Source organism: Pogona vitticeps, chromosome 5 (genome assembly GCF_051106095.1).
Source record: "Pogona vitticeps strain Pit_001003342236 chromosome 5, PviZW2.1, whole genome shotgun sequence".
In the NCBI taxonomy this organism is placed as follows: Eukaryota; Metazoa; Chordata; class Lepidosauria; order Squamata; family Agamidae; genus Pogona; species Pogona vitticeps.
Window position 1 is genome coordinate 52,525,488 of NC_135787.1, and position 27,804 is coordinate 52,553,291.

Below are 27,804 nucleotides of genomic sequence, written 5' to 3' on the forward strand. Positions count from 1 at the left end.
AACTTCCCTGTTGTGCCTTTTATCTCTTGGCTCCCTACTTTAGCATTCCAGTCCCCTAGAATGAGAAGAACATCTTTCTTTGGTGTCAGTTCTAGAAGGTGTTGTAAATCTTCATAAAATTGTTCAATTTCAGTCTCCTCAGCAATGGTGGTTGGTGCATAAACTTGGATTATTGTGATGTTGAAAGGTCTGCCTTGGATTTGTATTGACATCATTCTATCATTTTTGAGATTGTATTCCATTACAGCTTTTCCCACTCTTTTGTTGACTATGAGGGCTGCTCTATTTCTTCTACGGGATTCTTGCCCACAGTAGTACCGTATTTTTCGCTCCATAAGACGCACCTTTCCATAAGACACACCAATTTTTTAGGAGAAGAAAACAGGAAAATATAATCTGTTTTCTTCACTCCATAAGACGCACAGACTTTCCACACACCCCCTGTTTTGTGGGGGAAAAGTGCGTCTTATGGTGTGAAAAATACAGTAGATATGATAATTGTCAGAACTGAATTCACCCATTCCCGTCCATTTTAGTTCACAGACGCCCAGGATGTCAATGTTTATTCTTGCCATGTCCTGTTTGACCACATCCAGCTTACCAAGGTTCATAGATCTCACATTCCAGGTTCCTATGCAGTATTTTTCTTTGTAGCATTGGACTTTCCTTTCGCTTCCAGGCACGTCTGCAGCTGAGCATCTTTTCAGCTTTGGCCCAACCACTTTATTAGCTCTGGAGTTACTTGTACTTGTCCTCTGCTCTTCTGTTGGATGCCTTCTGACCTGAGGGGCTCATCTTCCAGTGTCATATCTTTTGGCCTTTTGTTTCTGTCCATGGAGTTTTCTCAGCAAAGATACTGGAGTGGCTTTCTGGTTCCTGTTCCAGGTGGATTGCGTTTAGTCAGAACTCTCCACTATGACCTGTCCATCTTGGGTGTCCCTTCACAGCATAGCCCATAGCTTCTCTGAATTACTCAAGCCCCTTCATCATGACAAGGCAGCAATCCGTGAAGGGGCAATAATTTATTACACAGTCCTTTTATACACATGTATATTCATATTCAATTGCAATAAGTAATCCAGTTGTAAGTAGGCATTAAAATTGGAGGTCAACAACACTGACATAAAGATTTAATCAGTATTTGATGAATGTGAAAACAACATACACAAACATATATAAATCTTTACAGAGTGACTAAGAATTGCTCACTGAAAGCCATTATTCTTTCTCTTGATGTGCTCATGTCTGTTGCCCTTGAAAGATATAGCAACATATCTGATGATGGTACTGTTTGTCAATAGCACACCAATAAGTCAAAGGTGCATAAGTACTGTAAAAACCACCAGTGTTTGTAAACTCCAAGGGGATATTCATTTGTTAAATATTTTTCCTGCAGCAAAACACAGTAATCACTGACCACAGTATGATAAAAGTAACTGCTCACCAATGTAAAATCATTTTTTCTTTCTCTTGAAGATTGTGACAAAGATATACTGATTGATATTCTAACACAGCGCTGCAATGCACAACGCCTCGTGATTGCTGAAGCTTACAGTAATATGTACAGCAGAGTAAGTTATTATGTTTTTGTCCTTGTCTGTAGTTTTCAGTCTCTTCTTCTTACACACTCATAAGTTGTACAGTGGTGCCTCGCTTAACGGGTGCTCCATTTAGCGATGAAATCGCTTAGCGATGACTTTTTCAGAGTGTTTTTGCACTTCGTTTAGCGATGGTCCCTATGGGCGATTTCCGCTTAGCGATGGTTGGGACCATGCTTCACATAGCGATTAAATTTTGGGTCCCTGTTTCGCTTAACGATGGTTTAAACAGCCTCATGTTTGCTGTTTTTTAAATGTTTTTCTGTTATTTATAAAGTTAAGGTTTACTGTTTAAAATGTTTGAAATCATAAAGAGCACTTAATAAACCCTTTGTTAACCAAATTTGACTTTGTTCTGACTCTTTTAATTTGTTGCTGTATTTTTTTTCCCCATTGAGATAGGTTTCAATGCATTTCAATTGGGGAACCGCGTTTCGCTTAGCGATGTTTCCTATGGCGATTTTCGCTTAAGGACGGCAATTCGTTCCTATTGGAACGGATTATCCGGTTTTCAATACATTTCAATGGGAAACCGCATTTCTCTTAGCGATGAAATCGCTTACCAGCGATTTTTTTGGAACGAATTAACATCACTAAGCGAGGCACCACTGTACATATTATATTATAGGGGACTTGGCATACCATCACATAGGAATGCAAAGAATTTTAACCTTAATCTTATTCACAGATGAGACAGCTGTCTTGATGCAATGAGACAGTTCGTCTGGGACTTTCAGATCCCTCTAAGAAATCTCATAATAACAAGTGTGAGAGTGGGAGACCAAGTGCATTTCTTGTCTGGTGTTTTGCAGAACTTGTGCAAAATGTCTCTGGAGTCTTTCCATTTTGTAAAGATGAGCATCTGCATAATACCAACAAAAAAAGGACAGGCCAACTGTTTTTAAGATCAGAAACAATTGATCCAATGCTTCTACTTTTTAGGATGACAATTACTATAGTAAAGACTGAGTGTTTACAGAAACAAATTTTCGAGAAGACAAACAAAAAAAAATCCTTCACCATACTAAAAACAAGAAGAAACATTTTCATGACATCTTTAGCCTGAAAGGATGAATCAGGCCATTGACAACCAGACTAGCCATGTAAATCACAGTCTAAAATACTACTTCATGTGGTTCAAGGGATTTGCATTTACCTAACTGGATCTCTCTTAAAAACAAAGTTAAGGCATTGCTGAATCATACCAAAGGCCTGTCTAATCTCATGTTCTGTTTTTACAGTGCTAGTTTCTGCCTATAAGTGCCTAGCTAGCTTGGAAGTATGCCAGAGAAGAATGCAGGCCAGAGAAGAATTCCCAGGGGTATTGGGAAAAGTCCAAAAACCTAGACTAGGTTAGTGCATGGAAGAGACAGGAACAAGCAATTCAAGGGAGCAGACAGAAAGGCTGCTCAGAACAGAAGCCAAGTTTGCATCATAAATCAGAGTCCTACCAGGTCACACGTCCAAGCAAAGAGTAGCCAGAAAATAAGTCAGTAGAGTTTCAAGGTCAGGCTGCCTGAATGTCACTTAAACAGGAATTTAAGAGCACTGAGATTAGGTAACAAAGGGAAGTTGAAGTTGCTGGTCAGAGCACACAGCATTTGTTTGCAGTAACAGCTGGGAGACTCCCGTTCATACCTGTAACTGCTTAGAGAACTTTATTCTCAAGGGTCTTTCACAGCAGTCTCACACTCTTCCTCAACTGGACCCAGCAGTCCAGTATCTTTAGCTGCCTCCTCTCCCTAGGAGCTAAGAGACATTCAGTTTCAGTGTCTGCTACTGAGCCCCTCTTATCTAGAGGGACTGAATCCCCTGATCTACATTTAGAGAACCCAGGACCCACCTTCATCTCTATCATCTCATGAGTGCCAGCTGGAGACTGACTTTTTCTGATGCAGAGAGGTCCAGCTATGGTATGTCATCCAGCAAAAGAGCCAAAATGGGTGGGGTAGGAATGGAGTTGCATTGTGCCGCATTTAGACTTCGGAGGCCAAGGTGAAGATAGTCCTAAATAATTTCAGCATCCCTAGGCTGGAAAGGGTTTAAATTCAGCCAAGCTTTAGCACAGTTGTCAACACAGCTACCTCAGCTACGTCATCTAGTTAGGATTGCGTCCCTGCTCCTGCATCAATGTGAATGGAATTAGGATGCATACATCATGTAGGTTAGGCACTCTCACACAGAGCTTTTATTCTGCAGTCACTCTGTATTTACTTTTACAGGGCCATGAGATGATGCCTTCTCTTTGCAATCTTTCAGTTTTTCCCCATTAGTTTTTACTTTTTCCATAATCAGGGAAAAAGCCATAAAGGAAGAATAGATGGAATAAGTGTAAAATGTCATTTGAGCAGGAACACTAGGACCTACAATTCTGTTTTGCCAGAATAGCAGCTCAAGTACCTTGAAAATCACATTTAGTATGTTATTTTATTGCTGCCTCATATTCATTTGGGGTTTGAATCCAATTTTAATTTTTATCCCTTCTAGCCTATTATTTGCACAGGTTATGGAGAAAAAAATGATAAAGCCAATCAGCATTTCCACTTTCATTTCTAAAACCAATCATAACGGAAGTTGATCATCATAACATTAGAATGAATTCTAATTCAAAAGGATTACATGGAGAAAGCCAAATCAGATACAAGCTGATTTTCCATTAATAGATCATCTGAGGCGGTTCTGTGGTATAGACATGTCCACACAAAGCTGTCCGAGATGCCATCTTACAATTGCACCATGCTGATTTCTCATGGCCAAAATAATTAGAAAATGTTAATAATGACAACTCAGGGTTGTCTTGTCTTATTTTTCACTGCTTTTCTCCATTTACCCTCTTTCCAATTGCAGGGGTAATTTTTAATTAGTCTCCATTTGTATTATTAATCAGTTTTCCTAGAGGCACGCTGTCAGCTGCAAATGTCTTAATGAATTAATTTCTATTCCACATGTGATTTAGTGGCTGTCAAATGTATCTAATGTGCATTCAGCAAAGATTACATATTGTTTCTTCATCATAAATTCATTTTTAATTTGTATGTCTCTTCCCTCATCGCTGTGCTGTCTGCTATGTTAATTACATTCATAGGGCCTGTGGTTACCTTTAATTATTCGCCTTCTGAGAGCAGCTTTTGCATTAACTGTGCTATATTTCATTTATAGTTTATATTGCCCCTTTATTGTTAGATCCCTTGGTAATAAAAGTAATCATACATAATTCACAAAGAAGCACTTAAATTCAAGTTGCACTGAAGGAACTATCCCCTTGTGATGATGATCTAAGCAAGAAAAATGCTGATTAAAGAAGAGGGTATACACCCCGATTCAGTAAAAATTAGTTATACATGGAAGCAGGCTTCTCAGTGAGCATCCCCATGCTGAATAAACTATATGCAGTGGTGCCCCACATACTGACGATAATCCGTGCAGCAAAAATCGCTGCAAAGCAATTTCGTCGCTATGCAATATTTAAAAGCCCATAGGAATGCATTGAAACCCCTTCAATGTGTTCCTATGGGCTTAAAACTTACCTTAAAGCAAAAATCCTCCATACGGCGGCCATTTTCTCTGCCCAGTAAGCGAGGAATCCATCCCAGAAAACAGCGGGCAGGCTTTTTTTTTAACCCGGCGGCCATTTTGGAACCGCCGATCAGCTGTAAAAAAAAACATCGCTATGCGATGATCGGTAAGTGAAACAGGGTACAGATCATCGCAAAGCGATTTTTCCCTATTTAAAACATCGCAAAGCGATTGCAAAAGTGATTGCAAAAACTTCGTCGCTCTGTGCTTTCATCATTAAATGGGGCACCCGTTAAGCGAGGCACCACTGTATGTGAAGCAAGGGTGGATAATTGTGGCTGTCCAGATGTTTGGGCCTACAACTCCGATATCCACACCTATGCAATATATCCCAATATATTATTTGAACTGCTTCCTTTCAGCAAAACATTTGGGAAATAATTTCTATCCTAGGTATTTGAGTCACTAATAACATATCAGGCAAATGTCCAACATATCACTGAAGTTCACAGGAGGATTAGCACAGACATCACTATGGTTAAGAGGCTGCAGATGTTACTCCAAAAGCGCCTCCCTTCATAAGGGCTTCCCTGCTGCTCCTGACTACAGTTCAGTGTGATGTCTCCAGTGTTAAACTTGGATAATGCTAACTAGAGCCTGCGGCTAACTAGTCTCTGAAACATATGGCAAATACTTGCCAAGAACAGCCATGTTTTACCATTAGTACAAGCATAAATATCACTCTTAAGTTATTTTCAGAACTACTGATTCTTTTTCTAATGAGCATCTTATGAAATTAGTTGGGGGGTGGAGAGAGGGTGTGTCATGGGTTCAGAGAGAGAGAGAGAGAGAGAGAGAGAGAGAACTATTCTAGGACTTCAGGGCTTAGCGGAGATTTGAACCAAGACTCCCTGGTCAAAAATCCAGTGCTCCACACATGTGTAGTCACTGGCAATCTATTGTACAAGTGTTGTGGATTATCTCATCCTGTTTCTGTACAATTAGGCACCCCCTTTTGAACCTCCACTATTGGTGGTTATGTAATTGATTGGACAACCTTCTGCAGCATCAGTCTTTTACTACTGGAACAGAGATAATTCTTTAAAGAACTTTATAATGCACCCTGAGCTCTTATGGCTTTGATTTTAAATACTGATTATCTCCTTACCTTAGTGTACAAGATAAAATAGTTTTCTACATGGGGTTATGAAGTGTAATGAAGTTTCAATCCTCCTGCTTTAGGTTAAGAAAAAATTACAACTAGTATGTAATTTCACCATTCTGTACCCCACACAAATGAATGTGCTGTGTGTCTACTTTCAAGGACAAAGTTCTTTGTGAAGGATGATTAGAATCATAATTGTAATTTTGTTTCCAAGGATTTGCTGATAGATCTGAAAGAGATTCCCTCTCATCACTTCAAAGATGTTATGGTTGGCCTGATGTATCCACCGGCATCCTATGATGCCCATGAGCTGTGGCATGCTATGAAGGTATCTGTTGAACCATCAAATTATAATTTTCATTTATTCTCGAAGGCTTTCATGGTCAGGATCTCATGGCTGTTTTGGGTTTTTCGGGCTCTTTGGCCATGTTCTAAAGGTTGTTCTTCCTAACGTTTCATCAGTCTTTGTGGCCAGCATCTTCAGAGGACAGGAGTCAGAACTCTGTCCTCTGAACCCACCAGAGCCCAGACAGAACTCACCAGAGCATAAAAGCATAAAAGGAAGAAGTTCCACATTTTTACCCATCGGCAACAGCATTTACCAGAAGAAGAAAAAACACACCATGTTTTTCTATGGAAAAACATGTATTTTACATTTTTAAATATGAATTTGCAAAAATGTATTGTATTTTGTTCAGTTTTATAATTTGTTCTATACAAAATATAAGGTTTCTGTGCAAAGGAAGTTATTTGCAAAAAAAAAGTTAACAAATTTTAAGCTCCAAAAGTTGTGTAATACAAAAAAAGCATAAAAGCTCTTGTAATCTCAGCCAATGAAGAGAAAACTTTAGAAATATTGTATTTTATTATGCAAGAATTAAATGATTTACAACCCTTGTTCAAAATATGTCCATGCTAATTGGTGTTTCTGAACATTAATTTGATGGCCACTATATGGAAGTGCTGCCTATTATGTGTATTTGATTATGTTCATATCCCAATTTCTGCTAATTTTATAACTTTTTCAAATGTTTATTAATCTATCGATCATAATGAGCACGCACTCAGGCAATGAACCCAAAAGAGTAAATACATATCCAAATACTGCAGAGACTGATTATCTTTGAGCATCTTTAGTGTAATATCAATTACAGTGGTGCCTCGCATGCGATGTTAATTCGTTCCAGAAAAATCGCTGCAGAACGAAAACATCGCAATGCGAAATAAAAAAGCCCATAGAAATGCATTAAAACCTGATTAATGCATTCCTATGGGCTTAAAACTCACTGTTCAGCGAAGATCCTCCATAGCGCAGCTATTTTTGGTGCCTCTTAAGCGAGGAATCTATCCCAGAAAACAGTGGGTGGCCATTTTGTTTACCCGGTGGCCATTTAGAAACCGCCGATCAGCTGATTAAAAATCATTGCTTTGCGATGCTCGGTTCCCGAAGCAAGGAACCAATCATCACAAAGCAAAATTTCCCCCATAGGGAACATTGCAAAGCTATCGCTTTTGCGATCGCAAAAAATGTGTCGCTAAGCGATTTCATCGCTAAACGGAGCAATCGCTATGCGAGGCACCACTGTATAATATTTTAAAATTTTGCAACATTTATGACAATAACCATTTAGACATATATCCAGGAGATCTACTTCAGATCTACAGTGGTGCTTAGACTTACAACCATAATCCATTCCAGAAGATGGGTGTAACTCAAAATGGTCGTAAGTCAAAGCACCATTTCCCATAGGAATACTTTGAAACCCCATTAATCCATTCCGGCTGAGGAAAAAAATCACCAAAAAAATCACTGCAAAACTCATTGGAAAAGTGATTAATCCCTTCTGGCTGAAGGAAAAAATAAAAATAAAAGCAATCAAGTGTGCAAGAACCATCGTAAATGCACAGAAAACAAACGGAGGAGATTGGAAATGCACAGAGAACAAAGGGACAAGGTCGGAAATGCAAAGAAAACAAAGGAAAAAGCAAGGGAACCATGCAGGACCCATCGGAAATTGGGGGGAACCCCAAAAAGCAACCGAACTTCCCAAGACCCATTGGAAATGAGGGGGAGCCAAAAAACAAACAACCTCCCAAGACCCATCAGAAATGGGGGGGAACCCAAAAAACAAACAACCCCCCCAAGACCCAGCACAGCACAGAAACATAACCCCCCAGCCCAAGACCACACTGCAAAAACACCCAGAGCAGTTTTCAAAAACCAGAAAACAGCACCTTACCTAACAGGCAGTCCTAAGTCTCCCTGCAAACACACACCCGCTCACTGAGAAACAGAAGCCAGGCAGTCCTTCCTCGATAGCACTCACTCTAACCATTGGGGCAAAAGAGCTACAAACAAGCAGCCTCTTTTGCTACTTAGCAATTTGAATTTCCTGCCTTTTTTCCCTGCCTTTTTCTGTTCGTAAGTGGAAGCTCCAGTCACAAGTACAAGCAAAATTTTGCGGACGGAGCTGGTGGTAACTCGAAATTGTCATAAGTAAGGACATTCGTAAGTCGAGGCACTACTGTACAAGGATATGCTGGTTTCTTTACAGATTGTATGAATCTTTCACAAATGTTATAAGAGAAATATGTCCAGTGCAACTGTCAGTGATGAAACTAAGTCTAAGTGGATGAAAATGTGATATTTTTAGTAGAATGCCTAACCAATCAGAAATTATGTTGCCTTAAAGGTAAAGGTAAAGGTTCCCCTTGACAATTTTTGTCCAGTCATGTCCGACTCTAGGGGGCGGCGCTCATCCCGCTCTTCAAGCCATAGAGCCAGCGTTTGTCCGAAGACAATCTTTCCGTGGTCACATGGCCAGTGTGATTTAGACACGGAACGCTGTTTACCTTCCCACCGAGATGGTACCTATTTATTTACTCGCATTTGCATGCTTTCGAACCGCTAGGTTGGCGGGAGCTGGGACAGGCGACGGGAGCTCACTCCGTCGCGTGGATTCGATCTTACGACTGCTTGGTCTTCTGACCTTGCAGCACAGGCTTCTGCGGTTTAGCCCACAGCGCCACCACGTCCCTTTATGTTGCCTTACCCTACTCATATTTACTCAGAAGCATTTATTTCAGTGAGATAACTATCACATAAATATGTATAGATTACTGTTTCAACATGTTAATTTCCTTTAATTCCATGAACACTATGTCAGTTTTTTTTTACTGCATTGTACTAATGCAGTTAATAATAGCACATTCTGCTCTGTGCTTGTCTTCCTTTCCATCTTGCTTCATCAAAAGAACTAGTTGTGTGCTTAAATTTAAATATGCTGATAAATTGTCATAGGCTGAGGCAGTCTGATATTTGGTAACCAATGCAGTTCGAAAGCAAAAGAAATAAAATCACTATTTCCCAGGACACAAGACATTTTAAAAGCTATTACTATAATGTCTTGCAGAAACCAACATGCTGTATTTATTCTAAATTAATGCATTAATTGTATTTGAAACCATTGTTTGTATCAGCAACTTCTGTTCTTCTCCAATATAGGGAGTTGGCACAGACGAGAACTGCCTAATAGATATATTAGCTTCAAGATCAAATGGGGAGATCTTCCAGATGAAGGAGGCCTACCTAATGCGTAATTATCATTATTTCTTATAGAGACCAGTAGCAACTATAATGTAGAACATTCACTTCAATGTTCTATGGACCCATTAGAAAATTTTCATACTTTTACTGTGTTGTTTCTAGAATATAATAGTGACCTTCTACAAGACATTTACTCGGAGACTTCTGGACATTTCAGAGATACACTTATGAACCTTGCTCAGGTACTGTGCAAACAGTTTCTTTTTAAACACTCAAGTATTTGAACTATTTTATTATTATTCAAGGATGGTTTGCTGTTTAAGTGGACCAGAATGAGAATGTTAATTTTGAAAGAGATACATAATAGGAAGACTGGTGCTGAATTTTCAGCCCAATAGATTGGGAGATGGCTGGGAGGAAGACACCACTTGTGTTAGTTGTTGAATTTAAACTCAACTTCCATCTTCTTTCAGGTATGTATAGTAGTCTTTCATATGTTTTGTACTTCTTAGCCTTACACTTGTGAGAGTTAAAATTGTTTAGGATGGCAAGGGTGTGCACACAAATCCTGCTCCGAATGTCTCTGGCCATGCCACCATAAATCAAAAAGTTTAACTATCAGCAGTGAATTGCCATTAGTTAAGGAATAGATGTATATTCCTGGTTGTGTGCAAGTCACACAATTAGTACACAGGGAAGAATACAAGTGTCAGTGCCTTATCTAGTGGCAAGGCAGTGCTGAGATGAATTCCATTTCACTTACATTGGGTTATATAAATGCAGGCGTACCTCGGCTTAAGAATTTAATGCATTCTCCGGGATGTTACGTAATGCGAAAAATTCGTAAACCAAAATGCTGTTTGCCATGGGAATAGGGGCGGTGCTATAAACCTCCAGGTACAATGCAAAATGGGGTAACTTGCTTCGTACTGCAGGAAAAAAATGATAAACCGAGGCATTATTTTCAATAGATTTTTGTTCGTAAGCTGAAAATTACGTTAACTGAGGTGTTCATAAACCGAGGTACTGTAGTAATAGGATTCTGCCTAAAATTCTTACAAAGACCTTCCACTATTGAACAAGAAAGTCAACAAAAGATTTGCAGTAAAACAAAATTCCAAACTATATATTCTCCTATTCAAGGGTCATGCAGCTACAGCAGAAAATCTACCTAAGCAGAGAGTAGGTAAGCCAGTTGAAGGCAAGCCAGAGACAGAGTCAAAAACAGTCTAGGTTTCAAATCAACCACAAGTAAAGCAAGCTATGCAAGGGCACTCCCAGGGCAGGGTAAAAGGCAGTGCCAATTGAGGCTTCAAGAGAACAGTCAAAGTAACAGCCGAATATTTAGGATTAACTGACAAGAAATAGGTGCAAACATTTTTACCAGCAGTCTCTTTAACCAGAAACTAAGGCTTTTGTAGCTGAGTGGTATCAACCCCATCCAGGACTCATTTTAGGCACCCGAGCACAAGAATTCTTGAAAAGGAAGGCCCTCCTCCCAAGGAGGGGTCTTCAGGAGGAGATACTTCCCTGAGGGAAGAACCCTCTTCCATGAGGATCTATGATCCTCAGAGGTAGTCTCCACTTCAGGAAAAAATGTTTACTCTCCTCCAAAGAAGATCCTTGTAGTTGGGCTGTGACATGTAAGGGCTTCTAACCACACTCAGCTGAACATGAGTAGAAACACATAGCAAATCCTTCTGCTCAAAAAGAGAAGATCTTCCACTTAACAGGTCATTAAGAAGAGCTCCCAATCCAGGGCTTTTGTGAAGAAAATTTACTTCTGTACTTGTCTGCCATTGCCTCTCCCCTTCTGCATAATTCTAATTCTGAAGTGTGCAGCAAAATGTCAGCATGAAGCTCTATTTAAATAAATGTTTAAGCATTTGCTCCTGTTAACAGCTGAGTTCACACCTGAGGCAGTATCATTTTTTTTTTTCTCTGTGTGGTTTCCTAGTTCACAACAAACTATAGTTTTCTATTACAGGGAGCCTGCTAAGTAAGGTTTGAACTTGCCTACGAAACCTAAATCGGAAATCCTGGTTTGAAAGTGATTTCCAATTCTGGAATGACAAGCCCTAATCTTGGTCTTCCATTTTGGATGCCATGGCAAAACTATGTTTTGCACTAGGAATGTGTGAGGAGAGAAGTGTGGGGGAACTCCTCTGAAAGGTTGTAGCTGCATTCTGTTTCGGTGACGTGCATACACTCCTGGCAGGATGCGGTAGCTGCCAGCAGGCAGGGTGGCCCCTTCTTCTGCCCTTTTGGTAAGAGGTAGACCACAAGATCAAAGAGTTATTTTATCCAATCCTAGCTACGATAAGGTAACTAGCATCCTATCTGTTTCTCTCATAACATACTATGTAATCATGCTAATAAAAAGAACCCTCAGGGCGTTACCAGTAGGCTCCGCTGGCTGCAGGAAATTCGCTGTTGACTCCTTTGTTCTCTCTCTAAGGCAATTAGCTTTCCCTTTGTTCCGTGATCACCCACAGAGAAGGAAGAATACACTCTCAAGGATTGCTGAACCATGGTTTAACACTATGGGGGAACTCTTTCTGTGTCTTCTTCTCTCACAATGACATGAGATAATATCAAGCTTGGGGTGGAGGGGTTGCGTGTAGTGACAGAACATGCATCATGTGGAGGAAAGACAACATGCAAAGGCTGCATGTGACCTAATTCCATTTAGAAGAAGGTAAGTGTAAGATATGCATATGTGTAGAAAGCCAAGTCCAGCCTTGGAAAATGTGGAGCAATATGAATTATTGTGAGCATGTTTATTGTACAGTTCCCAGAAATAGAATAGCTACGATCACTTTTGACATTTACTGGGTTAGATAGATCAGCTTCCAGGGCAAAGACTGTGATACGCTGGAGTGACACTTACATACCCTCACTATGTTTCATGTATTCATGTCTTCCAGGGAACAAGACAAGAAGGATACGCAGATCCCGCTATGGCTGCGCAGGATGCCATGGTACCAGCAAGTTCTATACCTTTTTCAAAAGCTGCTCACTGTGGTGGTCCCTTGAACATTATTCTTCCAATGCTCTAGGTCCTGTGGGAAGCATGCCAGCAGAAGACTGGAGAACACAAAAACTTGCTGCAGATGGTTCTGTGCAACAAGAGTTACCAGCAGTTGTGGATGGGTAACACAGTTACATAACTTAATTGACCCTTAACTACCTGAACTTATCATTTATGTTCAGTCCTGTATTATATTTGTTTAATGCTGGTCTTTGACTGTAATCAAACAAATGATGCCTGAATTTATAATATGAAGAGATTGCATGCCCCTGGCCTAAAAGGGAAAAGCTTCTTGTGCAATTGACAATGGAGGCAAAAGACAAGAGGAAATACAAAATGATTGAACTGGAAGCCAGTTTTACCCACATGTATCGGCTGCTTCCAAGAATTGATCATTTTGACATGCTGTCATTTTAACTGGATCAGTTCTCTGTAATAATAATTCTGTGCTGCGGTAGCCAATAACCCCCTCCCCAGGCTTTTCTAGATATGAAGTGCTCAGCAGTGTCTGACCAGTCTTTTGTTCTGGTGGCTCTCTGGGAACATTCAGCTTGCCCAAAGCCATACAATGGCAGGGCAGGTAACCCCATTAGCTACAGACACTCCAGGTTATCTTACTTGATCCCTTTCCTGGGAATCACAGTGGGGATTCAAACTGGAGCCCCTGGCTCCATTTGTTCTAAGCATGGCTTGAAACATAATCTAATTATTAATAAAATTAATATATATTGGTTTGAACAGTAATGGTTTTCAAAGCATACTCCTTGATGGCAAGATCAGTGTTTTTCTAATCACTGGATATTGTGTTGTATCTTTGTGTGTGTTTTAAAGTTTTTCAGGAGTTTCAGAATATATCTGGGCAAGACATAGTAGATGCCATTAATGGATGCTATGATGGATACTTTCAGGAACTACTCACAGCAATTGGTAATAAAATCTTTATATCTGCAATATTTTATGACTTTATTATGTGCTATCAAGTCACTTCTGATTTATGGCACCCCTATGAATTAATGACCTCATTGATAGTGCTGCTCAAGTAATACAGACTCAAGGCCATGGCTTCCTTTATTGTGTCAATCCACCTCATGTTAGATCTTCTTTTTTTCCTTCTGCTCTCAACTTTTCCTAGTACTGTATTACCATCCAAACCTGCTGTTTAGTATAGTCAGTTGCATTAGAGCAGGCCCACTAAACCAGTAGGATTTTGGTGGTGGAGGCTGTTAGTTGATTCAAATGGGCCTACCATAGTTGCAACTTACTATGTTTAAATAAGCCACAACAGGAGTAAGCCAAACTTACAAAAGAGTGAATACACCAGAAGGCTGCATCAAACACTTTTGAATGGTGATTGAACAAAGGCAGAAAAAATTTGTTTTACAATTGGTGTTTGAACTAAAGCAAAGAAAATCTTTAACATTATTTTCCTCGTCAATATTAAATTTCTTCTGTTATCATTATTTTTTCCCTATGTTTTGTCTTATTCTCTCTGTATCTTGCATTCTGAATTCTGCTGAGTAACAACTATTGGATTTCTTTTAGACTTAGCCACATCTTGCTTCCAATGGAATTATTCCCAATTAATTTCTGAAGAGTCCCTTTCGATTCTAATATACTCCCTGATGTAATGGAAGAGCAACTGCTCATCATGACAGTCCACTCAGCGAGTGCCCCTCCCAAGAGTAAAATAAATGTGCATATTGGTCCATATTGTCAAATGAAAGATCTTTTGTAAAATTAAAGAATCTTAATGAACTCAAGACCAACACACACTCAAATACTTAGCATTACAACGGGGATGGGTTGCAACAATGTACTGTTTCTTGAAAAAATCTATTCCTCTCTCAACTACTGTAAGGACTGCATCTAAGATTAGGGGGGGGGGAAGGACAGTGCAGAAAGTTTCAGGGTTTTGACCCTAGAGGCCTGAGCTTCACTATGCCAGTGACCATACTTAACAAGAAAGAAAAAGAGCAAAAAACAATTATCATAAGCCTTTGGAACTTGTAGCTCTACTCAGTGCTTACCAAAATAGAAAAATGATGCACAAAACATTTTAAAGCCGGTACCCAAGAATGTTTAATTTTTAAATTATTACAATGTAATATTTGATTAGTTATAATTGTGACAAGAAGGTTTTGAAGATTGTAACATCTTTGTCTTATTTTCCTCCTCAGTTCTCTGTGTTAGAGACAAAGCTTCCTATTTTGCTTATAGACTTTACAATGCAATTCATGTAAGTATTTGCACAATTTGAAATTGCAGTTTTATTAATTTTGGTTTAAGTTAGCCCAGTTTTCTGTTCAAGAAGTTATAATCTTAATTTTTTTTTAAGTGCTACTTACTAGCTTTAGGATTTTATTAGAATCATACCAATTATAAATCCTCAGTAGTTCAGTTAATGTAGGATTCTTGGAGATGAAAAAACACCCCATTTTTTTTCAAACTGTTTGGGATACAAACCACTTCATTATTTACAGGCAAGTCCTAATTGTGTCTACTCAAGAGTAAGCTTATTTGAGACACTTATTTCCTGGCAACTTTGTGTTTCAGCAGCTATGCTATTTAAATAGGGCAACATGGAGTTGGGGAACAAGAAGGAATGCATTGGAAATGTTCAATGATCACTACTTAGAACCACAAGAAATTCTGTTCCATTGTGATCTGCCATTCACTGATAAGATGCAGCAGTGAGTACACCTGCATATCTGCTTTAATATGCAGAGATGTTTTTGAATTTCATTGAAAAGGTGCTGCTCTAAATAGATACACCCACCTTCTGGTGTACAAAATGTGAAGTTACAAGTTATGTACCATCTTGCAAAAGGTATGCATGATCTGCAAACTAAACAATGGCACAGACATTCTCAGTTGCTTCTCATACTAGATAATCTCACTTTCATTCATAACTGCTAACATGACAGGGAGCGGCCAGTGTATCAGCCCCCAAGAAACCTAAATATTGGATATTTCATTGGCTGCTTAGTAGTATTTATTGGTTTAGAGTTTGCTGGACAACAAGCCCTTAATAACAGAAGGACTTAAGATCCAAACCATGTCCCTTGCAGCATCTGAACAGATGCTCCACAGAACTTCTCCCACCTCTTGGGGGCTGACCAGGGGCCTGGGAGAGCTTTTGTTTTATCATTTCAAGCAGTAAACTCGAGTGCTTCCCATCAACAGCCCTACCATGAGTAATCACCACTTTCCCAAGCAAATCTGCAGTTTGTTCCGGCAAACTATTGACCTCCAAAGCACAGTAGATGATCATTAGAAGGAAATCCAACAATAAAGCACAGCTGCCTCCCTCTCCTCCCCCCCCCCCCCGAGCAACTGCATGGTGCACTTATAGCTTTTTGAAATAAATGGGAATTGGAATTTAGGAACCTGTATCTTTTGTATTCATGTGGTTGCCTTGTACACATATATACCAGAACAGCTACAATTCTGATTTACAACTTTAAGAATCCCCAGCGACAATGGCCACTGTACTCAATAAAAGTATGTGTGCAAGCTTTAATATAGTGCAGAGGTATTTAAGAGAAAAACAGCAATGTGTGCTGCTTATATACCACACCATGGAGCTTAAAACACTCTCTAGGCATTTTACAATTTAATTGTGCAAGCTACACATTGCCTCCCCCTGTCCCTCTGTGTGAGTTGAGTACTCAGTTTACAGACCTCTGAAGGAAGGAAGGCTAAGTCAACCTCTAGCTGGCTATCTGAGCCTGTCGGGATCAAACTCAAGTTGTGAGCAGAATCTTAACTGCAGTACTGCAGTTTAACCATTGTGCTACAAAGCAAAACCTTATTCCCTCATCCACCTTACCTTACTGTGATCTATCACTATTAACTTCCTTCCTATAAAGGAGCCAAGGTTTGGGGTGGGAGGGACTGCTTGCAGGTAACAGAGCACAGTGATGCATTGAAAAGGTTGAATTCATGTAAAACATCTACCTGCCAACCACATTCGCTTCTGACCCCTTGGGGTTTTTTGCTCATTTATTTTTGTTTGAGCTTTTTCTGTTTCATACGACAGGGGCTTCTCGAGAGGGATGTAGGTGGATTATAATATATAATTCACTCTTTCAACCTCACAGCAATAATAGGAAGCATTGTCTAAGAGGCAAAAAACATGCCCAAACTATGCACTAAATTAGATGGGGCGGGGAGAGGAGGTTGTTTTTTAAAAGATTTATTTTAGTGCTGCAAATGAATTTCCATATGTTTTTAATTTAAAGCCAATGCCTCCCTTTTCCCTTGCCTTAATAAGATATTTCAGCTAGATATCAAAATAACATCTGAACACTCCAAGGGATGAAACTAGTTGTTAATTCCAACTACAGCTGACCAACTGAATGAATGTTTGAATGATCTAATAATGCTTATACAGATCAACACTTATGTAACTTTGACTGACTCAATGGATCTGTTGTATTTGGGACTGAGAGTGGGATATAGTTGTAAGTATATTTGGGACAAGAAGTAGACAACAACAGGAAGAAGTTATCCTGTGGCTCTGTTATATAAATACTTGTCATTGTAGAGCACATATCTGAATCACATTCATCAAACAAGTCTATGACACTACAATTTCTGAGAAGCAGAACAGGGCAGAAGGGCAGAAGAATAACAGCAAATGCAGAATAGGGTTGTTGTGGGTTTTTCAGGCTCTTTGGCCGTGTTCTGAAGGTTGTTCTTCCTGACGTTTCGCCAGTCTCTGTGGCTGGCATCTTCAGAGGCAACTTCCTCTGAAGATGACAGCCACAGAGACTGGTGAAACATCAGGAAGAACAACCTTCAGAACATGGCCAAAGAGCCCAGAAAAACCCACAACAACCATCAGATCCTGGCTGTGAAAGCCTTCAAGAATACAAATGAAGAACACTTCTGCATGGTACTTCAAGGACAAAAGAGAGTAGAGTTTACTAGCACAGAGGTTGAAAACTTCTTCTAATCTTTAAGTATAGTTACTGACATGTATTAGGAACATATTGACATCAGGTCTGCCATTCTATGTGCATGCAATCACTAATTAGCAAATGAATGCTAGACTTCAGCATTTTAATAAGAATTTACAAATGAACACTAATTAGCCTGTCAGATATAATTTTCACAACAACATAACATGAACAAATTAATATACCTTGAAAGATTTCCTGGGGGGAAAAACCATATTTTTTCAATGACACTTATTTTTTATTATATTTTAAGTCACCTTGGCTCCCAGTTCTTAGGACAAAGCAGGATTTAAATCAAATAAGTAAATATAAAAAAGAAGTGTATTCCTCCTCATAAGGAACTGCAAGACTTGCAAACAGTTATTTCTATCCTCTGTTTATTTCTCTTTCCTAGAAAATGAAAAGCTCCATCATAAATTACAAGTCCCTTTTGCCACTTTGGAAAAACAGATACACGCCAATGAACTGCTGTTCAAAACTTTTGTCCACTAGATGTCACCATTGTTCCATAAACTCAAATTTGTCTAGACTGAGAAACCACTGCATCTCAGTAGAGTGTTGTTGATTGTCATAGAAAAATTAGGATATAGCCTCTGATAGGATGGCTCCACAAAAGGCGACAGAGATCATGAACTTTTAATAGTAGTGTGAAAGAAGGAACATGAGTAAGCACAAATTGTCAAATAATCAACAATTGCTTTTTTAAAAAATCCCTTAAATACATAAGAGACTTATCCTTTTTTTTTGAGGCCACTCTTGTTACTGAAATAGTATCTGCTAAACTCATTCAGTGAATTTTGTGATCACATTTAGTCTTGGGTTTGTTTTAACTGGGCTAGTCGTCACAGCTACCATGATGAACAACACTGTTACTGAAAATTTCTAAAATGGGAATGCACCCAAAGTAATTAGGGCAGCTTGGAAACATAAATTATATTTTGTTTCAAAGCATTGCTTCTTCTGCATGTCTCCCCTACTGTACACAGTGAATTGATAAGAAATCATACCTCATATAAAATAATTATATATCAATCGACACTTCTCATAGCTTAATTGTTCTTTCTTATTTACTTGAATGTAAAAAAGGTTAACATTAGAGATGGGGTCTTCATATACGAATACACCCGCACAGGTGGAGTTAATGAGGGTCCAGTTCCTGGGGCCGAACCATCCACTCATGCATCTGCCGCCGCCACCAGCCCCACTCTTCCTTCCAATCGTGCCAGAGCGCCTGGTCAGCAAGCCACTTGTCAGCCTTGCAGGGAGACTTGTCTTTTCTCCTTCTGCCAGGAGTGGCTAGCCGACCAGACGCTCCGGAGTGATTGGAAGGAAGAGCGGGGCCAGGGCTGGCGGTGGACTCCAGCTGCGCAGGGTATTCATATTTGTATACAAATACCCCCATCTCCAGTTAACAGATTTCAGTTCTATTGCAAAAATAGGAATCTCTAACAATCAAACATCTCTGTTCCATTTCAGGAGCTAGGATTCCATAATAAAACAGTTATAAGGATTCTGGTTGCTAGAAGTGAAATAGACCTGATGACTATAAGACAACGGTATAAAGCAAGATATGGGAAATCACTGTGCCATGATATCAGAGTAAGTCAGCACATGTCCATCTCATAGCAGGTTGTGAACTGTAATCATTTAGCCATTAAAAACAGGCAATAATCAGTTTAAAATCCTATACAAATCGTTAGATATCAAGGCCAGGATCCTGTTTGATTAAACTGCTTGGGCAGTGAACATAAATGAAGCAGTTTGAATTTTTCCCTTCTTGTGCAAGAACATATACAGTACCTCTATGCACATGTGTCAGACAGTTATTTGCAATGGGGATCTCCACTTGCAAACCAACAACACTTGTGCAAACGGGAGATATTGTATCACTGCTCTATTGGGACTTTACACTTCAGTGGTATGCAACAGGATCATGGCCCAAGAGAAGGAGAAGTAAATCATGGAGGCTGAAAGAATCATGGACTTCCTGTATCTTAAACAAAGTTCAATCCTTTCCCTGTCAGTTATTTACTACCTGTTACAGATAAAGCTGGAAAGATTCATTGAAACTCTGATGAGATTTACAGTGTACTCTGCTTCCTTTTACTGAAAGTCAACTACAGTATAGTTTTGTCCTGAACTCCCTGAGAAATAAAACAGGCTTGATGGTTGCAGGACATTAGTTCCATAAAGAAGGAAATAAAAAAGCCACATACCATGAAAGCAATTTTGCTACTCCAAAAGAGTACAGCTTCACTTATAATGTCTGCATAAAATATTACTCCAATTGTATTATGTTAAACACATTCTTTCAAAGTGCTAGAAGTTTATAAAACCAATTTCCCTGACTCTTGAGCAAGAACCATGTTGTGCATTGTAACTTTCCCCCCCACCCCAACAATGCACTCAGAACACAGGCCCTCCCAGGCACCTGTACATACAGAACAAACATCTGGGTGATGGAAGCATAGTCAATACAAGTATATGTAGCACAAGACTCCACGGGATTCAAAACCCTAATAGTGTGGGATTATGAATGGCATAAAGACCAATATGGATACAACTGTATGAATGCAGGCTTTCCATTGACATGGATTTGCCATACAGGTAAGCTATTTACATGTTTGACTTCTGGGGCAGATTGAAATCATGCTGCTCCTCTCCTGTGTGCTGGGGCGACCAGATTTATGATAGTCTGACCAGGGCTAGAATCCTTAGATTAGGTCATAATCAGTACAGTGATGCCTCACTTAACGACGATAATTCGTTCCACAAAAATCGCCATTAAGCAAAAACATCGTAAAGCGAAATTAAAAACCCCATTGAAACGCATTGAAACCCATTCAATGCGTTCCAGTGGAGTAAAAACTCACCGTCCAGCGAAGATCCTCCATACGGTGGCCATTTTTGCTGCCTGTATAACGAGGTATACATCCCTAAGCACAGCAGGGAGCCATTTTAAGCACCCGGTGGCCATTTTGAAAACCTGACGATCAGCTGTTTTTGATCATCGTAAAGTGAAAATTGGTTCCCAAAGCAGGGAACCGATCATCGCTAAGCGAAATTCCCCCATTTAGACCATCATTTTGCAATCTCAATTATGATCGCAAAAAGATCGTCGTTAAGCAGGTTTGTTGTAATGCGGGGCAATCATTAAGTGAGGCACCACTGTACTAGAGATGAGCACAACCTGCCAGTTCAGCAGCCACATTCCCCACAAAACAAAATTACTGTGAAAATAAAAATTGTACAGGCACCATGAATATTTTTGCCAAACAGTTAAGAGAGATGTTTGAAATGGAATATTTGTTTTTTTGGCAAAACACTATAACGTTTCAACTGCACATGGTGTTTTCCCAGGTGTTGATACAATTCATTGTAGTCATACCCTTTGGCCTCAGAGCAGACTCTGCATACAAGCTATAGACCAGAGCATAGGATCTCAATGTCTATGTTACATTAGGAAAATTATGTTTTTATCTGTGATCTCTTTGTTGATAATCTGCTTCCTCAGGGTATATATCTGAAAAGTGAGAAATAAATGCATTGGACAGACTATTAGTAGATAAATAGGATGAACAGTTAGCACAGCAGGGAACAGCTGGTGTTGTCGCCATTTTGTTGTATGTGTTGCAGTTCCTTATTGCCTTTGTGTCATATAACCTAGCCGAATAGAAGCTAAATTGGGAAAGAATGGCTGCAGTAGGAATTAAAAACTGTCCTTAGCATAGATTGCTCTATCAAGTAAAATAGAACCAGGATAGTCTTCAAACTTCATTCAGCTTGATTGTTCTGTCCTCTCTTCATCAATATCAAGCTCCAAAAGTTTCAACCAGACACCCCAAAAGTCATTCAGTGTTCAGGCAGGGCGACAATTTTTAGAAAAAGATATATAGTTTTAACACTTATTTATTTGTTTGTAGCATTTTTCTTCCGGCCATTATGAGCGAGCTTTACTTGCCATCTGTAAAGGTGATGTTGAAGATTATTAAAAAGAAGAAAACAGCGTTGGACATGAAGGGCAAAACAGTTACAGACTGATTCGAGAAAAGAAAATAGACATCTAAGCTGTTCTGATTTTTCTTTATCTACTACACTTGCCAGTGTGATCTCTCCAATGCCTTATACTTTAAAATAAATGTAAACAAATAGCCAGATTTTCACACTGCAGAGTGCTCAGATCCTTCTAATTTCATAGTCACCCAAAGTTTTTTTAAAAGTGTTTTATGTGTCCTGTCTCATAACTGTGAGCATGCTTACTTGAAAGTAGGCAACTATCAACAGCTGAAATCATGTTGCACAATTCCACTACAGTGCAATTTCTGGACATGCACTGCTATCAATTAAGAAATCTTTGCGAACATTATCTGTTGCACTCCCACATTATGTAACTCAGTATGCAAGAGATAATGTCTATGGAAATTTCATAATTCTCAACAATTTATGTATAAAAGTTATGCCCTTTGCGTAAACACACAACAGGACTTCAGCCAAAGTGTTTTGTATCAGCACAATACTATGCTTTTACAGAGATTTAAGTGCCAGCACATACAATACTCGCAGATAATTAGACTGAATTGGAGCCTAAGAATTATAAAATGGCAATTCTTTTCCCTGGCCCTTCTCTAAAGGCTACTATGATTAACCTAATCTCATGTCCAACTCTCAACATGAAATGTGTGTAAGATACATTCTGACTCACTTGACAGTCTAGGACTCATGCAGTCCCAATGCTAGTAACCACACAATAGCTGTGATTTTTAATGGGAAATAAAGGATATTTTTCACAGTATGATATATATAATAACTAATTTATCACCACTATGAAGTCAAACATTATCCACTATAGAACTATATACATTTACTATTCCTCACATTCATTCTTGAGCCTTTTGCTCTATGATATGACTTTCCTTCAGCAAAATGGCCCCAATCTCTCTTAAGAATCTCTCCCTAACTACCCTCTCCAACTCTCATGCCCCAATTGTATCTTTCAGCCTCCCTCCAATCAAATTATTCCAAACCATAGTTCTTCTTCATTCTCACATCAAGTCCCAATTCATAAGTAGATTCATAGTCCATCTTTCCACACTTGTCAATCACTCCACGCACATCACTGGAACTACTTTATACCTTATAACAATGAATTGTAAATACTGTATAAAGTAGAGGTATATAGCAGAACCCTGGTATCCACAGGAAATTGGTTCCAAATCTAACCTGTGGATGCTGAAAACCATGGATAATAGTGAACCCTATACAAAGCATGGTCTCTGGCTCCCTCTAGTGGCCAGGTTTGGTAATTACATCATGGAAAACCGTATTTCTTGGGTTTTTCTTTAATAATTTTAATATTTTCAGACTGTAGAGAAGTGAAACCACAGGTACCAAATCTGTGGGCATGGGGGTAACTACAGCACAAGTACCATCTTATCCAATTTGTATCCAAATATTTGGGACCAACCGGCCCTGCCGTGATTTGGAAGTGGTCTGAACCTGTTTATCCTCAAGTTTGTGTAGCTATTACTGAAGAAATCCCTCCTCATGGTATATAATCATATATGTCAGGATAGCAATTATATACCATACTTTTCCATGTATAAGATGCTACTTTTTCCTAAAATCTTTACACTAAAATTGAGAGGCGTCTTTTACACGGAAGTAAGCTAAGGTAGCTGAGGAGAGAACAAAACAGCACATACCTTGCCTCTGTAAACAGGCTTCCTTCAGTCATAAGGCTTAGCTTCCTACAGTCAGGAGACTTAGCTTCTTCCAATTACGAGCATTATGGAATGGATGCCAGCTGATCCTGAACAAACCAATTGGAACACATCTCATTGGAGGTGGAGCCTGTAGGTTCAGATTCAACAGAGACTCAAAATATTTTACGTTCTGAGCCCAAAGGCTGAATCCTCAAAGGTAAGTTTTCTTAATTTGGGGGTTAGAAAAGTGGGGGGTGTTTCTTCTATACGGGGGGCATGTTATAAATGGAAAAATATGGTAATTGTATCAGAAATAGCCAATGCATTTTCTTATGCCTTGCAAAGCCCAATTATGGGAAACTCAGCCATCCTGTACTACACTTAAAGAGATGTACCATCTGTGACAAACCCAGACCTACTGGGATATGTCACACAGTTACACTAAGCTGCCACCAACCATTCCCCTTAAGAAGTCACACAGACCAGGGATGGATTTTTAAACAATAAAAAGAATAAGGTTTATTTTAATACACACAGGGATAATAAAATAATCAGATGTATAAAATAAAGTAACGTGGCTTATTCTCACTCATACATACACACAGTTTGGTTCACACAGAACCCTTAACCTGAAGCACAGACCCTGAACCTATCAGTTCTGGCTAACCAACAGACACCTGAACCTATCAGGTTGGTACTCTGACACACAGTAGTACCCTGTCTGACACACAGACTCCCACACCAGCTTCTTCTTCCCAGCTGCTGCTTCGTCACATCCCAGCGTCTCCCCAAACTCTCCACACAGGCTTCACCTATATATACAGTACAGCCCCTCCTCCTGATGTCCCGCCTTCCACTCCCCATAGGATGGAACTTTCCCTCCAAACCCATGACAGACAGGTAACATCAGTGCTGTATGTAACACCTCCCCTCTTTATAAGTTGTTTTGTAGGGGGAAAGCTAACGTGCTTTTCACCAAAAAACAACCTGAATAAAACATACAACAACAGTTATACATACCATATAATACTTACTTATACTTACATTCTAAGTTAAACCATAGCAAATAGGCATTTAAACATTTACCATATACATTACATCAATTTACCTTTATACATACAAACCAAATTCAAAACAGGTACATTTAACTTTTGTCATCATTATATACACATATAGTCCATGTTCTTTCGCCGTCTTCATTCTTCAGGTCTTCTTGATAAGGCGTCAGCAACACAGTTCACTGACCCTCTGACCACCTTCACTTCAAAGTCATAGTCCTGTAGGTTTAAAGCCCACCTCATAAGTTTGCTATTGTGGGTTTTCATTGTCTTTAACCATTGCAATGGTGAATGGTCAGTACACAGAATAAAATGTCTTCCCCAGATGTAAGGCTTGGCCTTCTGGATCGCGGAGACTATGGCCAAACACTCCTTCTCCACGGTTGCCAAATGTCTCTCACCTTTTTGAAGTTTCCTACTCAGGTAGGACACTGGATGCTGGTCACCATTCTCATCCTCCTGGCACAGAACTACTCCTACCCCGCTGTTAGATGCATCGGTGTAGATGATGAATTCCCTGTCGAAGTCTGGAGCACGCAGGACTGGATAGTTGATGAGCGCCTGCTTCAACCTCTGGAACGCCTCCTCACAGTCGCTGGTCCACGGGATGCGGTCATCAGCCTTCTTCCTCATCAGATCGGTCAGCGGAGCCGCAATCTCGCTAAACCTCGGGATGAACTTTCTGTAGTAGCCCACCAACCCAAGAAATGATTTGACTTTTTTCTTGGTGTTGGGTCTGGGCCAATCACGAACAGCTTCTATTTTGGCCTCTAGGGGTTTTATCACTCCTCCCCCTTCCTTGTGACCCAAGTATTTTATTTCTGGGCTATCCAGCTGCATTTTGTTTTCTTTGCAGGGCCTAGGCCAAAGCACTTCCTCCCCTGGGTCAAAGTGCCTCTCCCCGGCTTTCTGGTCATCCCAAACTTTCTTTCTGACCTTTTGAGCTTGCAGGGTCTCTGCTGCTAGCTCTAGGTTTCTCTTTAGGTCCTTCCTTAAAGAGTCTATATATGTCACAACGTCTTGTGGGTCATCCTGGGTGATCTGCTCCCAATTTTGTTTGATTACATCAAGGGGCCCTTTCACCCTTCTCCCAAATAAAAGTTCAAACGGACTGAACCCGGTACTGGCTTGTGGCACTGATCGATAAGCAAACAAAAGGGATTGCAGCTTCTGGTCCCAATTGTTTGGATTCTCTGCCAAGCAAGCCCTAATCATGCGCATTAGAGTCCCATTGAACTTCTCAGTTAACCCATTACTTTCAGGATGATAGGCAGTGGTTTCCTTGTGCTTAATTCCACAGATTTGCCATAAGCGTTTCATGAGCTTTGATGTGAACGATGCGCCCAAATCGGTGATTATTTCTGAGGCAAATCCCATCCTGGACATATACCCCACCAAGGCATCTGCCACTGTGTTAGTTTCAATGTTAGTCAAGGGTATGGCTTCAGGGTACCTCGTGGCATGGTCCACAATTGTGAGAATGAACTTGTTCCCCCTCTTTGTGGCCTTGGGCAAAGGTCCCACAATATCCACCCCTATACATTTGAACGGAGTGTCAATCACAGGCAAAGGGCACAACTTTGCTTTGGTCCTATCGCGGCTATTCCCCTGCCTTTGACACACATCACATTGTTTACAGAACTCCCTGATCTGCTTCCCTATGTCAGGCCAGTAAAAATTCTGTGTGATTCTCTGCTGTGTTTTGTTCACCCCTAAGTGTGCAGCAAACATGTCAGAGTGCCCCCTTTGTAAGATCATGGGGCGATACTTTTCAGGTACCACCAGCTGACTTCTGATCCCATCTCCCCCTTTTGAGATATTCCTCAGGGTCTCTCTATATAAAATCCCCTTTTTCTCCAGAAATCTCACTGGGGTTTCAGGTGTTAGCTGGGCGTCAGACACCTGTTCAAAACACTTTTGGAGAGTGGCGTCTGCCTTTTGCTCCTGTCCAAATCTGCTGTCTGTGGTTAAGGTTTCCACCACAGCTTCTGAACTCCCCCCTGCTTCCGTCTCTGGCTCATCATTACCCCCCTGAACTGTCCCCGTGGTGGCTTGTGAACGTGTAATCACTAGCACCCGTTTCACATGTTCAGCCAGGTCATTTCCCACGAGCACGGCTGCTGGCAGAGTCGATGAAATCGCTAGCCGCCAAACTCCCCTCCAGCCTTGAAAGTTCACCGGTACCTCCGCTACTGGCAGAGAGATCACCTGCCCCTCAATCCCTGCCACCTTCATGCTCTCATTTGGGATTACATACTCCCTAGGAATAATATCTGGATAGCACAGGGTCACCTGGGAACAAGTGTCCCGCAGCCCCCGATACTGATGGCCAAGTATTCCTACGTCCACCCCTGCTGTCTCAAACAACTGAGAATCTGTTCTCACGAGCAAGCATCGCTTGACCTCCACAAGAGGACCATTTTCCTCAGCCTGATCAGCAGATGTAGCTGTTTCAGATTGAGTAGCCATGGCAACAGGCTCCCTCAGTGACAATGAGCCTTGCTCTTTCTGGACACAGAACACAGCTTTTGGCTTGGTCCCACTAGCATTCTGAGGCACCATTCCTTTTAGCTGCTTTAATTTCTCACACTCTGAGATTAGATGACCCTTTCCCTGACAGAAATAACATTTTCTGGTGTATTTTGATTCTCTCTCATCTTGTTTTGGTTTTCCCTCCAAAATCTGAGGTCTTAGTTTCATGTCTGAGGGCTTCCCTTCACCATGGGCCCCTCCCCCTTGCTGGCTTTTCCCTGGTCCCTGAGAGTACTTGCTGTAGGTTTCTTTGGGTTTACCTACAGATTTCCCCTCACCCAAGGGCTTTCTTATTTGGGAAATAAAATCTGCGATCTCTGCGGCTGCTGCCACAGATTTCGGTTTCCTCTCCCTCACCTGGAATTTCAATTCCCCATGCAGGACTGAATAGAACTGTTCCAGCGCTATCAAATCTTTAAGCTGCTCATAGGTCTCTGTTCCCTCCTGCGATAGCCATTTCTCAAGCAGCCTCACCAATTGGGCCCCCACTTGGGTAAAAGTCTGTTCTGGTTTTTTTGTGAGGGACCTGAATCTTTGTCTCAGCTGCTCTGCATTTATCCCATGTCTGGCAAACACCAGTTTTTTAAACTCTGCAAAATCTTTCATCAGTTCCTCAGGCATCTCGGCATAAACCTCAGCCAGGCTACCACTGATTAAAGATCGCATGATGGTCATCTTCTCAGTTTCCCTCACT

At 40.3% G+C, this 27,804-nt stretch overlaps 1 protein-coding gene across 2 annotated transcripts in view; it reads left to right on the top strand.

Annotated features, from left to right (window-relative positions):
- The window catches only part of ANXA10 (annexin A10), a 39,410-nt gene extending 15,912 nt beyond the window's left edge, over window positions 1–23,498 (top strand). For both annotated transcript variants that reach the window (XM_073001477.2, XM_078393855.1), the window contains exons 3-12: window positions 1,477–1,571; window positions 6,494–6,607; window positions 9,785–9,875; window positions 9,989–10,068; window positions 12,754–12,807; window positions 12,886–12,979; window positions 13,689–13,784; window positions 15,035–15,093; window positions 19,295–19,417; window positions 21,742–23,498. In XM_073001477.2, coding sequence (XP_072857578.2) covers window positions 1,477–1,571; window positions 6,494–6,607; window positions 9,785–9,875; window positions 9,989–10,068; window positions 12,754–12,807; window positions 12,886–12,979; window positions 13,689–13,784; window positions 15,035–15,093; window positions 19,295–19,417; window positions 21,742–21,810 — 875 coding nt within the window. In that variant the 3' untranslated portion in view covers window positions 21,811–23,498. The remainder of the gene's footprint in view (window positions 1–1,476; window positions 1,572–6,493; window positions 6,608–9,784; window positions 9,876–9,988; window positions 10,069–12,753; window positions 12,808–12,885; window positions 12,980–13,688; window positions 13,785–15,034; window positions 15,094–19,294; window positions 19,418–21,741) is intronic.
- Window positions 23,499–27,804: the final 4,306 nt, after the last annotated feature.